Below are 15,989 nucleotides of genomic sequence, written 5' to 3'. Positions count from 1 at the left end.
AGCTTCACTATGAAATACATATCGCCGAACCTTTGTTTTTTTAACTAAAATCTGGTAGGCATTGATGACCTTATCCAAGTCAAAATCCCAAACCCAATCATCATCGCTATCATTTTCAGTTTTGATATGTTTTGACTCTCGCTGTCTAGGTGGATCTTCATCTAACTGCGCGGTTTTGCGTTCTTTAGCCTCAAGCCTGTTTCCTTGCTGTTCTTTTGATTCCTCGGCACGCTTTCTTTTCTGACTTTCTCTATCAGCAGCAAGTTTTTTGGCATAGACTCTTTGAGCATCTTCATCGGCTTTTGCCATTGTAAGTTCATCAGTCATTTTAAACTTAAACATTAATAGATTTCTACGTGAACATATATGTCTTAAATATCTTTAATGACGTCACCGTCATAGCAAAAATGACGACAACTAACTTCATGACGTCAGTCGACACAGAAACATGACGTCACCTGACAGACACACAGACAGACAACTTATTTTTATATATATAGATATGCCAATCGTGCAGATCCTTGCATAGGAAATAATCTCAAAGGAGATGGGATACAATTTAACTTTCCCGCAGTTCGGCTTCAGTGCATCTTTGACGGTCAGTTTGGCATTGAGAGTTATCCCTAGCATCAACGCCTGATGCTGGTTAAGTGCATTTTTGGATTCGCAAAAATTGCATTCTATATTTGCACTTCCATGTAAAACGATGAGACTAGCACGTAAGACACTTTTCAAGTTAGAAAAGCTCCTATCCCTATTATATATAAGGAGATGGGTCCAATCACTGTCAACTCGTTGGTCGTGTAGGTCTTCAGGTTCATCTTCCAACTGGATCAAACGCCACTCATCATGCAACCTGTCAACATCAATACTAATTGGCAACTGGCATGCGACAGCTAGTACCCCTTCAGCTGTCAGAGGATTTTTTCTCAAAGACGGAACTAGGAATTTCGTATGGAACAGCACGTCTTCCTTCCATGTAGAGGGAATTTTCACCGTCAGATGTTTGGCGGCAGCGATAAAATGTTCGCACGTAACCTTGGCCTTGGGTTCATACCTTTCAGAGTCGATCGCGTCTTTTCGCCGCAGTTGATACTTTCAAGGGCCAAAAATACATCTTTATCATGATGGTCTAGCACAGCTGGGTTACTAGCTCCCCCATGAAAACGCTTCGGTTTCAAACACGCAGGAGAGAACACAGGTAAACATGGCTTCAACACGCAGGAGAGAACACAGTTCTCGCAGCTTCAAAGCTAAAATATGAACTAGATGCTCGTCCTTCTAAAAATAAGTACAACAATCTTGATATGGGGCAGCACTAAAGACGATAAAGTGTAGTCTAGCGACGACCAGCTCCGACTTGACTGACGAGACTACCTTTTTACACTGAGAGCTACTTGAAGTAATACAGCTGAATGACTAGGCCTGCAATATCATCAACGAGAACCTATAGGCCTTTGTGATATACGCTATTCACGAAATGCAGGTTGCAGGTACCAATGTAAAAGAGACACTTTCCTGTTTCTTGGTTTTTCATTTCATCAATCAACTTGAAAACTTTCTTGTTAACGTACGGCCTATCACTACTCAACGTAATCATCTGTTGTAGCTGAAGACCAGCATTATTGATCGCCTTAAGTAGACCCTCTTTCAATTTTTCACTTGTTGCTTCCCCAATGAAAGAGGTTTCAAGGTGTCTGCTAACGAACTTGGCTTGCTGACGAGAGAAGCACCTTATACGTATTTGAAGCTCTTTGCGGCTGGTAGAATTCGTCGTTTCATCATATTCTAATGTCATGTTTGTCGACTGACGTCATTATAAGGATTGAGCTGTATGTCGTCATGAAGTTGTTTGTTGACTGACGTCATGTTTGTCGACTGACGAAATTACAGACCGGGACACCGGGACACAAATGACGACCGAGACACAGGGGATATAAATGACGACCGGGACACTCAAAGAGAAATTACAGACTGGAACACCGGGACACAAATAACGACTGGGACACAGGGAATATAAATAATGACCGGGACACAACTAAAACGGGGACGCCAGGGGGGGCACAGGGGGGATATATAATACGTAATAATCAGAATCATTGGTATTCATTCCGGAAATACGGGTACAGGCCTTCATTAACTAGATATTTGAACTTGGAAGAGCTCAATGTGTACTTTTCTGAAAAATCGCAAGGAAACATCACTCTAAACAAATCACTGGGAAAATCTGATACAAGACACTTCATGCACCAAAGTATTTCAGATTTATAGACAGCTTCTTACGCAAATATCGTACTCATGACATTTGAATGGAAACTCTGGAAAGCTCCGGCTGGGACAGCTTTCAGTCGCAACTGACCAGGGTCTAGTTTCATTATTGCAATTGACCTATGATCATCACCTTTAGTTAGCTGTTTGAAAGTAATAAAGCCTTTAGCACAAGAGAGGGATTTCAGACAAACTCTAGAGAAAAAATCGCCTTCTTTTTTCTGCGGATCAGATGTGCACCAATCACCTTTTAAAAGACCCATATCATCTTTTTTCTTCAACCACTCGTTATTAAGCTTGCATTTCCCCATTACTCAGCAAAACAAGGGCTCTGAAAACAAAAAGCAAGCTAAGTAGGCAAAAATAATCTCTCAACCAAGCACCTTTCGACCTTCTAAAACAAAACAACTATCAAATCAACCAAATTTCCAATCTTCACTGAATATGCTGAGTACTAGCACAATTTGCCATGCACTATGCCATTTTTGACTCTTCTATATTTTGACTAATACTAACTACAGTCTATTAATTTAGCTAAACAGCTGTATAACAAAACTTGAGGGGCCTTTAAGCATTTTATCTTATTCAAAGAAAAATCTATGCAACTGAATTCCATAACTCTTGCTAAAGAATTTTGGGCATAGGTGAATAATCAGTTGATTTATATATATATATATATATATATATATATATATATATATATATATATATATATATATGTATATATATATATATATATATATATATATATATATATATATATATATATATATATATATATATATATATATATATATATATATATATATATATATATATATATATATATATATATCATATATATATATATATTCTTTTTTTTACCTGCAATAAACCTTAAACTGAGGCTACTTGGAAACACAGTTTATTACAGGAGTGTTGTCTATTACCAGTGGCTTAACTAGCTGGTTTTAAAGGGGGGGGGGCAAAACTTTATCATGTGCCAACAATACGCGCCGTTGCTTCACAATCGCACACCCGCCTTCCTCATTGAGCACTGACCATTAGGCAGACATAGTACTTTCAGCTGCAATTAAATTTTTTTTTAGAAATGTAGATTTTTAGAAAATTTTAGAAATGTAAGACACAAAAAGTGTATTATTCCTTGTATTTACCTTTTATAACCCATTTTGGAGAAGCACCCTTAAAAATCAAACAAATTAATATTGTCCTGCAAAGGGTCTAAGTTCTCTAATAAATTAGAAGTTATGAAACGTCATTTGTTTTTGTTTATTGGCAAGCACAGGAACTAAGCGAAAGTCAGAGATAGTATTTTTTTGGCACGAAGCGGCCGATTATTACGGGACCTGTCACTGGAATGTAGTAATAATGTGGTTCTAATGTTCTCTTTTCAATTAGCCCCTAAAACATCATTGCGAGAAATCAAATAATCTCTTGTGTTTTTTTCCCCCTTTCTTCCTCTCTTAGAAACCTTTCATAAAAAAGCAAATACATATAAAAATTAATCTTGCGCTGGAAAGAGTCCAAGTTTTTTTTTCGAAATGAGAGTTAAGAATGCCATTTTGTTTTGTTTACTTGCAGAGAGAAGAACTGAGTGAATACCTGTCGTAGCGTTTTGTGGCGCGAAGCCAAAATTTTTTTGAATCTACCACTGGAATATGCATTTCTCTTCAAATTAGCCCCTCAGACATCCTTGCAGAGCAAAAAGTTTTAAAAAGCAATACCATAGTATTTAGATACCAAACGTTTTGAACTGGAAAGTTTCTTTTTCCCTAGAATTTTTTTTTATTTATCACCCTCCTTAACACGTCAATTGAATCCCCAGATATGACTTAACTATTTCACGGTCCCATCTATTGGCAAAAGAATTGAAGCGTTCCTGGTCCCGATAAAATTACAAAAGGTGACAACAGCTTTAATGTGTTTCGAATTTCGTACGATAATTCAGATTCAAAAAGTAAAACAAAAATGCTTCTTTATAAATTTTTAGTATTCCCAATCAATTTTTGTATCAAGTTTCCACAGAAAAAGTTTAAGTTCAGTGCTGACGACTTTAACTAAGTATGCACCAAGACGCCAATAACTGAAACTATATTCGACAGAACCTAATATTTCGTGCCGATTATACTATTTGGACGACCATAGGATGGCGAAAATTGATAATGTCAGTGCCACAAAGCTTAATTTTTCTGTTGAAAATGGATTTTCAAGTCTACATTGCGAAAAAAATTCTCGGGAGCAACATGCCGACGAAATTCTTTAGGGGGGAGGGCATTTACCCTTTATTGCTCCCCCCCCTTAGTTAGGTCAATGTCTATTACTAGCACCAAATTCTGAGTTTAAGTAGGCCTACTTGGGGAAGTCTTAACCCATATATTCCTAACAGTTAGAACAAACTGGAATAAACTGAGTCTTCACTTGTAGCTCCCTATCCAAACGTTGAAAAACTGCTTTTCAATCACACCCAGCATACTTATTTCTGAAGCAAACCTCTAGTAACTTTTCTGGAATTGACCTAAATGTCACACTAATTGTGAAATTGGAGCCAGTCCATGCTATGAAAGGAGACGCTATATTAAAATTATAAGTTGGAGAATGCCAACACATTGATGAGGGGGTTCCTCCCCTCATCAATATCTCGCTATTTACGTTAAAGGATTTTTAATAATTTCAAAAGAGCTGTTTGTTCTAATTAAACGGCCTTTGTGATTCAGGGGTCATTCTTAAAGAATTGGAACAAAATTCTAACTTTATCGTAAAGAGCGAGGTATTGACGACGGGGCAAAACCCCTCATATTACGTATATGAGGAAGTTTGCCCCCTCGTCAGCACCTCACTCTTCATGCTAAAGTTCGAATTTTGTAAAATAAAGGCCGATATAAGCAATAATTTGTTTGTGTTATTTTCCGGCCATTCTCAGCATTTAATTTTACCTTAAGCAGCTCCAAACTACGATTTTTATGTGATAATAAACCAAAGGTATTGTAGTGTGCGGCTCGTGGTTGCTATTAAAAAAAAAGTTTTTTTCCAACTGAAAGTAAGGAGTAACATTAAAACTTAAAAGTAACATATACTATTACGCATATTTTTTAAAGATCTTTTCTTTCGTTCATTTCAGTCATTTGAAAATTACTCAACTTGTAACTCTCATTTTCATAAAATAGTTTTGACCTCTTTGGCCGTTTGTTACTATGCCTTACAAAATTAGTTTCGCAAACACCGCTAATTTAAGTTACGCGGGAGAATCTTTCCAGGGAGAAATTTATCGTGGGGGAAGGGAATTTTCCATGGAGAGGGAGCTGGATTTCAAATTTTCCGAAAGGAATTTCTGTCAGAAATGACGGTATTTGGATGCAACATTGAACTCTGAATTGAATGGTATGCTTATTTTTTAGCTATCTTATTATTGTCCAATGTTCCGAATTAAACAAAACAATACAGAGATGAAAAAGTTCAAAATGCTGGCAATCAATCAAATACCAATAACACACCAAACTCCATCACGTCTTGTACTAAGATATATAGTCTTCAGTATCTTGAGATACAAATAGGATACTCATTCTGACTGTATTTCATGGCCTACCCTTCACAAAGAGGTGGGCTGATACAATCAGGAACACAGCATTTTTTCCATCTTCAAAAAGATACCAGAGGTTCCTTTAATATGGCGGTAACTCCAAATGAATTGTCACAAAGTCAAGTGAGATTAGGATTTTCATGTCTATCCTCTAATATATCCCAGATTCATTTAATATGGTGGTAATTCAAAATTGAATCATCACTTACTTGGGGTCATAATCTCACTTAATTTAGTGATTATTCAATTTTGAATTCCCACCCTATTAAAGCCTCGTTTCTTTGCATCTAGCCTTGTCACACTTTTCCAGTCTTGTCGCTTTTTTTAGGGTTGTTTCATTCTTGTCACTGGGACGACAGGACAAGGACACTGACCGCCAAACTACACTGACTATCAAGTCACAGAATAGACAGTCTTGTGACAGAAGAGCGATAATCATGTCAGCGGACTAGACCGAAAAAAATCGTTACAAGGAGATCATTGGTAGTCGGTTTTTGGAGCTCACGGAATCTATTATTTTTAACCACTCATAGGTGGCAGCATAATCTAGCAGAACAAGTTCTTCACTGAATTCATAGATTTAAGGAACAGAATCCAGCTGCAGAAAAAATTTATTGCGCGAAAAAAATTCAACAGATACTTCAACTGCGTAAAGAGGAAAAGAAGTTGACATTATTTAACCAAGAAAATACCCAAGACTTCCCTCACCCCCTCCAAGGAAGACCATTTGAAGGAAATACTAAATTATGTTGAATTTTAAATTTTTGTCACACGTATTTAAAAAGGAAACATAGGCCCAATGACGTATCCAGGACATCCCCCACCCCTCCCAGAGAAAACATGGGAAGGAAATACTAAATTACGGTGAATTTGTAATCTGAGCCCAAATGAATTTAAAAAGAAAACCTCCCAAACAATTATTCATTTTGATGGGAAATATCCTGTTTTCCTAAAACAAACGATTGACACATTATTATCCCAAATTTGACAGCTGTTTGATACGCACTGTCTGAATTTATCTTATTAAAACAAAAGTTGATATTTAAATTTGAAACTTCGTTGCAGAAATTGACAGTAAAAACAGAAATATCACTTAAACAATTTTGAAACAGAAAAATTATATAAAACCTCCAAATCAACTTTAGATATTCCCCTTTTTTATTATAACCAGGTTGCATCTAAGTATAAGAAAACAAATTACAACAGTAAAATTAGATAAATAAACTTAAAACAGTTTTGCTTAACTACTACTACTACTTAAAACTCATGAGAATAAGAAGCCATTTCAGGCCAATACACCATTGGGCTAATAATAGGGCCAATAAATCAGTGGGATAACAATAGGGCCAATACATCAGTGGGATAACAATAGGGCCAACACGACCGCTATTATTTTGTAGTAATAAATGTTCCAATCACAGCCAAGAACAAATCTGTTCGGATTTGAAGTGCAGGAAGTTTGACGTATGCAGAACAAAAGACACAAGACTATTAATTAACAAATGAAATTACAGTAAGAAATGGTATAAGCAGAAACAAGCTACGTACCTATAGATCTGCTCTTTGACGACGTTGCTAAAACGGACCGTTTTCTTCGAGCGATCCACCGATCCAACATTTTCTTCTTTATAGCTACCAAAGGAGGGTTCATTTGTAATTTCAGGAAGGGATTCTCGAAAAGGCAACTCATCAAAACTTGACTCGGAGTAACTCCTTGATTTGAAACGTCTTTTCAAAATTCCTCGATTTGGTGTTGAAGAAAGAGATCCCTTATAAAGAAAAAGTCATAATAACAAAGAAAAAAAAACAAATTGAAAAACTACTTTAAATGCGATGTATTTTTTTTTTTTTTTGGAAGGAAATCTCTAAACCACCAAAACTAGACTTGGAGTAATCCTGCGTTTAAAATATTATTTTAATTTATTCATTTGTGCTCTTGAATTGTATAGTCTGAATTATAACACTTCGGCAAAATTTTTCTAATTTTTATCTTGTTCTATAGGTGGGAGCTTTGGCTATTTACTTGAGACTTTTTGGCTTCTAATCCTGCCAGCTAAACTTTTTTTTCTAACAATTTTTATTCTACTCATAATAGTAAAGTTAAAAGCCAGGAATTATCTGACTGTTGAAAAAGCTAGCTTTCTCTTTTTCTTGGTATTCACAACAACATCAGTTAACTTAAAATGAGCATGTTTCCATTCAGCTTACAGCCAAGGAGAGCGCCTTTCAGAAAACAGCACTACTAACTATGAAAAGATCAAGGATCAAATCAATTGACAGATACAAGAATGTGCTCTTGGCTGATACAATTTTTTTAAACATTTTTTCAAAAGATATTATTGATATTAGACATTATTGGCGGATTGGAGTGTCCCACTATGGTCCTCCAGCCATGCAGTTTTTGAAAATTCTTGCTTTTCAAGCAAGCAAATTCTTTCAAAGCAAAAATTCAAGAATTTGCTTTCAAAGCAAATTCTTGCTTTCAAACAAGGAGCAACAAGCCAAACTTCTTCCTCAGATGACAGCTCCTGGAGGGTGGAGAATATTGGAGGGGCCATTAGCTTCACTAAAAAGCTATTGGTGGGATCAAACTACTTAAATTCATTCAGTTTCAGCTTAGGATTCCTGCTTATTCAATATCAAGGTCTCCAAAATTACTTATAGCCTAGGGCCTAGGTGACAGATAACAAACAATTTTGTGGTCGCTATTAAAGACCAAGAGAAGAAGAAGAATATCCACAGACATATTCCAAAACAGCTGCTGGGGGAGGATGGGATTCCTAAGATGTGTCCTTATATTATACACTTTCCCAAAATCTAAACAAAAAACAACACAAAAGCACAGTGAGATCCTAAAACGCAGTTCTATCGTCTTTAAATAAACTACCCTTGATACAATTAGTGATATCTCATTAAGTTATAGCTTGTTTTTTCATGTTCAGTGAAGTAACTATTTACCAATCATTATTGATTTTCTACAGCTCTTCATACTTGATTTTTTTTTAAGCATTGGCGATAGCAAAGCTATTTCATATTACTGTTAATATAAACTATTCTGATTGAAATAGTCCTAAGGAACACAGCAAAGGCAATGGGAAAACATGGGATCAGATGGAAACGTATAACTCTGCTAGACTTGAATAACCCAAATGATTTGGTCATCCCAGATCAAAATGCAAGTGTAAAAAATGAGTTTTCTAAGGTTTTGAGGGTTCAGGGTTTGAGAACAGCTCTGAATATCATTTTAGAGAAGACAAGACCGCTTGGAATCGGAATAAATGAAGACAAGGAGGCGATGTTGTGTAATGAAAAACTTCAAATAACTGGGTAGCAATATTAATGAAGATAAGGATGCAGTGAAGATGTAAAAAAGTAGAATATCCAAGGTGCAGGACGCTTTTTCACAGTTAGAAAAGCTTGCAAGAATAGGAAGACAAGTCTATATAGTCTATATACCTATATAGAGGATAAGTCTATATACCAAGATTATAATATTTGAAGCTACAGCAAAGACAGTAGTTAAGCGGATATTTCAAAATTCGCTAGAAGTTAAACGGAGTAGTGAAACGGAAGTGGATATTTCAAAAGATTGATGAAGACTTGTTATATTCCCGTAATTAGGCAAAGAGAGAAAAATATCAAGAAAAAAAAGACAAAGGGTGTACAGCCAGTAGAAGGAAAAGAAAAGATAACAGAGCGTCTTATATTTTACCTGGATAAAACTAGCCGTCTTCAGCGTTAAAGATAGAACTAATCTAAGACATGACCAATTGAAAGGAGAACGATAAAATCTAAACTTAATTATAAAATAAAAAAAAACTAATAAACTACAAAGAAACGAACCAATATAATACGGACATTCACAGGTGTGTCCGAAATACCTTTTTTCTCCTTGGATTTAGTCAGCGTTGCTAGTCAACTTTTTCAGTTTTATACAAGGTTTGATGAGACAGGCTAGATAAAGTTTTTGAACCATATCTGAGATTTATAACCTGATGTCACCTAGCCTAACTTTTACCATCAAAGCTTGCACAAGACTGAAAAAGCTGGTCCAAAAAGCTAATTGAAACAAAGTAAAGAAAAAGGGAACATACACTGGTGAATATATATATATATATATATATATATATATATATATATATATATATATATATATATATATATATATATATATATATATATATATATATATATATATATATATATATATATATATATATATATATATATATATATATATATATATATATATATATATATATATATATATATATATATATATATATATATATATATATATATATATATATATATATATATATATATATATATATATATATATATATATATATATATATATATATATATATATATATATATATATATATATATATATATATATATATATATATATATATATATATATATATATATATATATATAGAGAGAGAGAGAGAGTAACTGAAAATAGCTTAGATACTCGTTTGAACGACATAATATTAAACAATAAGCTGCCCAAAAATGTGGTTACATCCTACTTTCGCAGTCTATTGATGGAAGAAAGGTTAAAATGGCTAGGCCACATTTATAGACAAAAAATGACAGACTACATAAAATTGTGCTGCTTGGCCACCCGTCTAGGGCCAAACAAAAAGCAGGTCACACCCAAATTGATGGGAAGAGGTCGCAAGAAATAATTTAAAGGGGATTAAAACTTCCTTTGGTACAAGAGCATGGATTAAAAATCAAACTTCAGAGTGAAACTTTGAATGGATGAGTTGTTAGAAGAGCGAGCAGAGCCGTTCTGGCCTAAGGGGCTGTCTAAGCAAAGTTTCTGGACTAAGGTTCTGTAGTGAGTTGTTTGTAGCATTGTACTGTGTCGGATTAACGATGCTTTTTGACTACTAAGGTCCTTGCGTCGGCCCTGCGGTGTGTTACTACAGCTGGATTCGATCTCTAGGTCCCGTATTAACAAGCTGAGGTCAAATCCACTGCACCACCACATGACGATTGTTTAAAATAGTAGTATTGACATCGATGTAAAATATCAAATATGAATACAAATATAATTTTGATTTTGTGTTATTTTATCTATTAGGGGTTGGATTGGGGGGGGGGGCTAGGAACAAGAACCACTTTATTTTCCAAGATTCAGGCCCATGGTGAGACTCAAATCTGTCGATGTAGAATAACTTGTTATGATTATTTCCAACGAGTAAAAGGGACTAACAAGAGTTGGAATTGGCGCTTGTATTGACAGAAAATGACTCTACACGCAATGTAGTATATGGCGATACATGGCATTATTTTTCACTCTCATGATAAGAATATTTAATTTTAATTGTGGAATTGGTAAAATTTGTGCAGTAATAAGTGTCTGATCTCAGTTCCTAACAGAAAACCGATTACAAAGCTTAAAAAATCAGTGTTTCCAAACACTAAGTTTTTGCTGACGTTAGCACCAGTTTCTACTCTTTATTCCTTTCTTGTCCATAGTTCTTAAAAAATGTTTTTTAATAATGTCCTCAAACACATTTGAATACTCTCTCAATAATTTGATTCTTGTTCAGATGGATTAGATAATACTTTATAAATTTTTATAGAAAGGGTATGATCAATATAAGAGGGTTTTTAGGTCCAAACCATCATGTTTCTGCGCACTTTACAGCATCGAATTAACCCTAGGAGAAGGGTTCTTCTGAGAGCCTTCCAAACATCCCTAACACTCCACAAAAGCATGGCTTCAATTAAGGAGGCAAGGGATTAGTAATATTACCAAATTGTCTCCACTTATGAATAATTGAAGAAATATCTTACATCGTCACTAGATTCAGAGTAACTTCTACCCACTCGTCCTGTCTTATCATTACTTCTAGCAGTAGGTCGACAGTCGTCTTCAACTTGGTCCCCTTCAAGTGGCTGAGATGTTTCGGGTTTTAAATTAGGCACATCTGTTAGTATGTCTTCAGGTTTCGGTAACATTGAGATAGGTGCCTCATTTTTCAACTTCTTCTGTAATTAGAAAAAACTAGCCAATTATTTTGATAAAACAAGGCACACATAAGGTTGAATTGTAAACAAGTCTACATCAAGACAAAAAAAAACAAGATACAAAATAAAAATACAAACATAAAATAAAGTGTAAAACAAATAAACATGACGAATTAAATTGATCAATGTGCTGTATTTCTTCCCAAATATTAATAGCCGACTTAGTTGCTTGTGATTCATAGTACAGTCTACCTTTTTACTTTCCTTCTTAAGCAAATAACCATTCTGTAGTTCTCTTGATTTCACCTTTTTCCCCAGAAAACCATTGAGCTCATTTTTCTATTTATTATGGAAACAAGTTCTTGCAGATTTATATATATATATATATATATATATATATATATATATATATATATATATATATATATATATATATATATATATATAGGCACGGTCTTTCTATATATATATATATATATATATATATATATATATATATATATATATATATATATATATATATATATATATATATATAGGCACGGTCTTTCTATATATATATATATATATATATATATATATATATATATATATATTATATATATATAGAAAGGCACAGTCACGCAGTCCAAAGTACAAATGAAATCAGAAAAATAGTCAGAGAATAAGCCTTTTGTCTGCAAGAAACCCAACGCAGAAAAATGATTATAGTGGTGATAAATCTACCAAAAATAAACCCTTCAGTGGACATCACCAAACAGACAAGCTACAACTTCAAGTGCCACAATTGTGAAGGCCATACGATTTAGAGAATAAAGAAGAAATTCTGCCAAAACCAATACCAGAAATGGACTACATCTCATCAAGCTCCCTGAATCAGAGTTTGACCTGAAAAGGCAAATTGTTCAAGCCTCATACGAAAAGAGAGAATGTCTCCAAACATTCTTCCGAAATGAAATCCCAAGATGACAAAGACCTGCCGCAGGACTTGGGACCAACTTTTCCAGCACTGAAGATGGTACCACCCAAACAACTCAAACAGGGACTGCAACCCAGGCCAGTGGGTAAAACTAAGAAATAAACAACTGACAAAACAAAAGACCATGAGCAGCAGCTCCGAATATGACAATGGACTTCAAAGCCCAGCTGACCAATTCAATTCTCAAAATAGGTCTACTGACAACACCAGGAAGCATGCCTGCAAAAATGACCGTGTTACCCCAAAAGTGACATTTATGTACACAAATGCTGACCAGCTTCTAAACAAACTCAGTGAACTACAGGCATTGTCACTACAGAACAAGCCATCATTTATATGTATTGTAGAAGTCAAACCAAAAAGAAACAGCAATCCAGGATAGTGAGATCTTCATTCATCACTACCAGCTTGCAAAAGCAAACATTAAAAATCAATTGGCAAGTAAAAGACTCAAACAAACCCATTTATCTTACTTCTTGAAGAAAAATTTCTCTCGCAATTGATTACAGAACCCACTAGATGCAGAGCAAACAAAAAAGAAAACATCCTAGACCTCATTGTCACTTGTAGCCCAGAAACTGTAGATAGAATCATAGAATCACAATACTTCCTCCATTAGGTAAAAACAACCATGTAATACGTTTGGTCAATTTGACCTTCAACCAAAGCCATCCCCACTATCATCAGAGGAAAGAACTGAAAAAACTTAATAATTCTAAATTTAAAGAAATGGCCCAACAAATGGATTGGACTATCTTGCAAATGGGAGAAACTTGCAACAAATTTTTTTAGCTTTTTGTGATGTCATAACCCGCTGTGCAGAAACTTGTGCAGAAAAGAGAAAACTTCCACGCACAAATACACTGCCTCACATGGACTCAAAGCTCAATCCCTACTCTCACAAACAAAGATGGCTCATCAGCAAGTTCTCAATCCAAATGGGCCAATGCTTAAAATGATCTGTTTAGCTCTGTTTTTAACCTAAGCAAACAGACACTGAACAATCCTATAAAACAAATGACTTGAAAGGCCTTATCACAAAGGAATAAATCAAACTACAACTCCAGAAACTTAAATCACCAAAGGCCCAGACGGATTTGAAGCGCTATGGCTCAAAGAGAGTGTAGAATATATTGTTGAACCTTTGCTAGAAATCTTTCAAACCTCTATAGACAAAGGTGCAATACCATCAAGAGGGTCTGAAGCAGTTGTTATCCCCATCCACAAGAAAGGTGAACGATTAAAAGCAGAGAACTACCGACCTGTGTGCCTAAAGCAGTTGCTATCCCCATCTACAAGAAAGATGAATGATCAAAAGTAGAAAACTACCGACCTGTGTGCCTGACATCACTAGTCAGTAAACTTTGTAAAGGATGCATAAGAGACAGTATATTAATCCATGTGTTACAGAACAATATGATAAATCCCGACCAAAATGGGTTCCTACCAAACAGAAGCTGTACAACACAATTATTAGAAACGTCCAACGATTGGAAACAAGCCCTGAAAGAAGGTCACAGCATCCTGACAACACTATTTGATGTCAAAAAAGCTTTTGATAGCGTATTGCATGCAAAGCTAATGAATGAAATCCAACAGTACAAATTGTCAAGACAAATACTATCCTGGATAGAATCATTCCTTAGAAACCGAACCCAAAAAGTTAGAGTGGGTGACATGATCTCGGGTCTAGAAAAAGCGACCAGCAGGTTGATACAAGGTGGTATGATTGGTCCTCTTCTCTTCATACTCTTTATCAATAAATCAACAGAAACATCATTAGCACTACCAAAATCTGTACAGAAGATACAAAACTCTATAGAAAGCTCATATCATCTCAAGATGTAGCAACACTACAAAAGGACGCTGACACCTTAACTGAAAACCTCCAAAGCCCAAGTCTCAAATTCAATGCATCAAAAGCAAGGTCCTGTGGATGGGGATGAAAAATACTGTTTCTGTGCCCATACTAACAATAAGCGACAACACAGGCCACACAATACTACTGACACTTGTTGACTCTGAAAAAGACCTTGACATTATTGTTGATCCACAGCTTAAATTTCATTAGCACACCCAGAAAACTATTTACAAGGCATCACAGATGATTGGATTGATCAGACGAAGTTTCAAGACCTTGTACAACAATACTTTTGTAAAACTCTACAAGGGGATTGTCATACCTACAATAGAGTATGGGAATAATGATCTGGGGACCCCACTATAAAACGGACTCGGCTGCCCTGGAAAAGGTCCATAGATGTACCACCAAACTTCTTCCCGGTTTGAAAAACTTAAGCTATGAAGAGCGACTATTCAAACTTAACATACCCAGCTGTACAAATTAAAGCACAGCCTGAAGAAACTGTCTTTCCAGAAGTATTTTCACCCTTCAAAAATAAATACCACAAAAGGACACGAAGAAAAAATATTCAAACCCATTGCAGTAAATAGATCAAGGGCCAATTTTTCGAGTATCGAATAGATCAATTTCCGAGCAGTGGTTGACTGGCAGTCACTCCAAGAAATAATTGGAAAATCCGAAACCTTAAATAGTTTCAAAAATAGCCTGGATCAATATTAGAGACAAGATTTTTATACAGCATGACTCACAGACTAGGGTAAGGGAGACCCTTACCCTTGATTTAAATTGCAAAACCCAGATAGCCATTGACTCAGAGGAACACAATTTTGAAGGATGTGATGTATTATTTGTAATATAAAAGCTAATTTTTCTTGAGCCTCTAGCATCAAACTTCCATCTAGCAAGAACTCAAAGCACGCTTCAGCTTTTATAATTGCTTAGCTAGCAAGAGCCGTATTCTTGTTACAAGATAGAATGACTAAAACAAGATAAGTCAAATTTGGCATTTGAATTGTTTTTAAAATGATGATTATTAGAAAATCTGTACAAATTTTGTTTTTATTTATTTCGCTTACAAAAAAAGAAATATTCCAGACATTTATGACAAAATTTGAGACAAGAAAATTATTTGGTGGCAGTAGAGAAAACTAAACCTCTTTAACTCTTAACATATCTTCTTTACCTAATATTCAATACTGGAAGAACCATGCAGATAAATCAAATGTCATTTCTCCAGCCAAAATATGTATTTATCAACATATTATACCTTTGTAAATTTCAGTTCTGCATAAAATCAATAGACCTACTTT

At 35.0% G+C, this 15,989-nt stretch overlaps 1 protein-coding gene across 1 annotated transcript in view; it reads right to left on the bottom strand.

Moving 5' to 3' along the window:
* LOC136028256 (protein kintoun-like) overlaps positions 1 to 15,989 on the bottom strand; it is a 42,460-nt gene that overhangs the window by 13,615 nt on the left and 12,856 nt on the right. The window contains exons 3-4 of the mRNA XM_065705993.1: positions 11,663 to 11,857; positions 7,394 to 7,614 (exon numbers count right to left, since the gene is read on the bottom strand). Coding sequence (XP_065562065.1) covers positions 7,394 to 7,614; positions 11,663 to 11,857 — 416 coding nt within the window. The remainder of the gene's footprint in view (positions 1 to 7,393; positions 7,615 to 11,662; positions 11,858 to 15,989) is intronic.

This window comes from Artemia franciscana, chromosome 6 (genome assembly GCF_032884065.1).
Source record: "Artemia franciscana chromosome 6, ASM3288406v1, whole genome shotgun sequence".
In the NCBI taxonomy this organism is placed as follows: domain Eukaryota; kingdom Metazoa; phylum Arthropoda; class Branchiopoda; order Anostraca; family Artemiidae; genus Artemia; species Artemia franciscana.
This window is presented reverse-complemented; position numbering and strand designations above follow the sequence as displayed.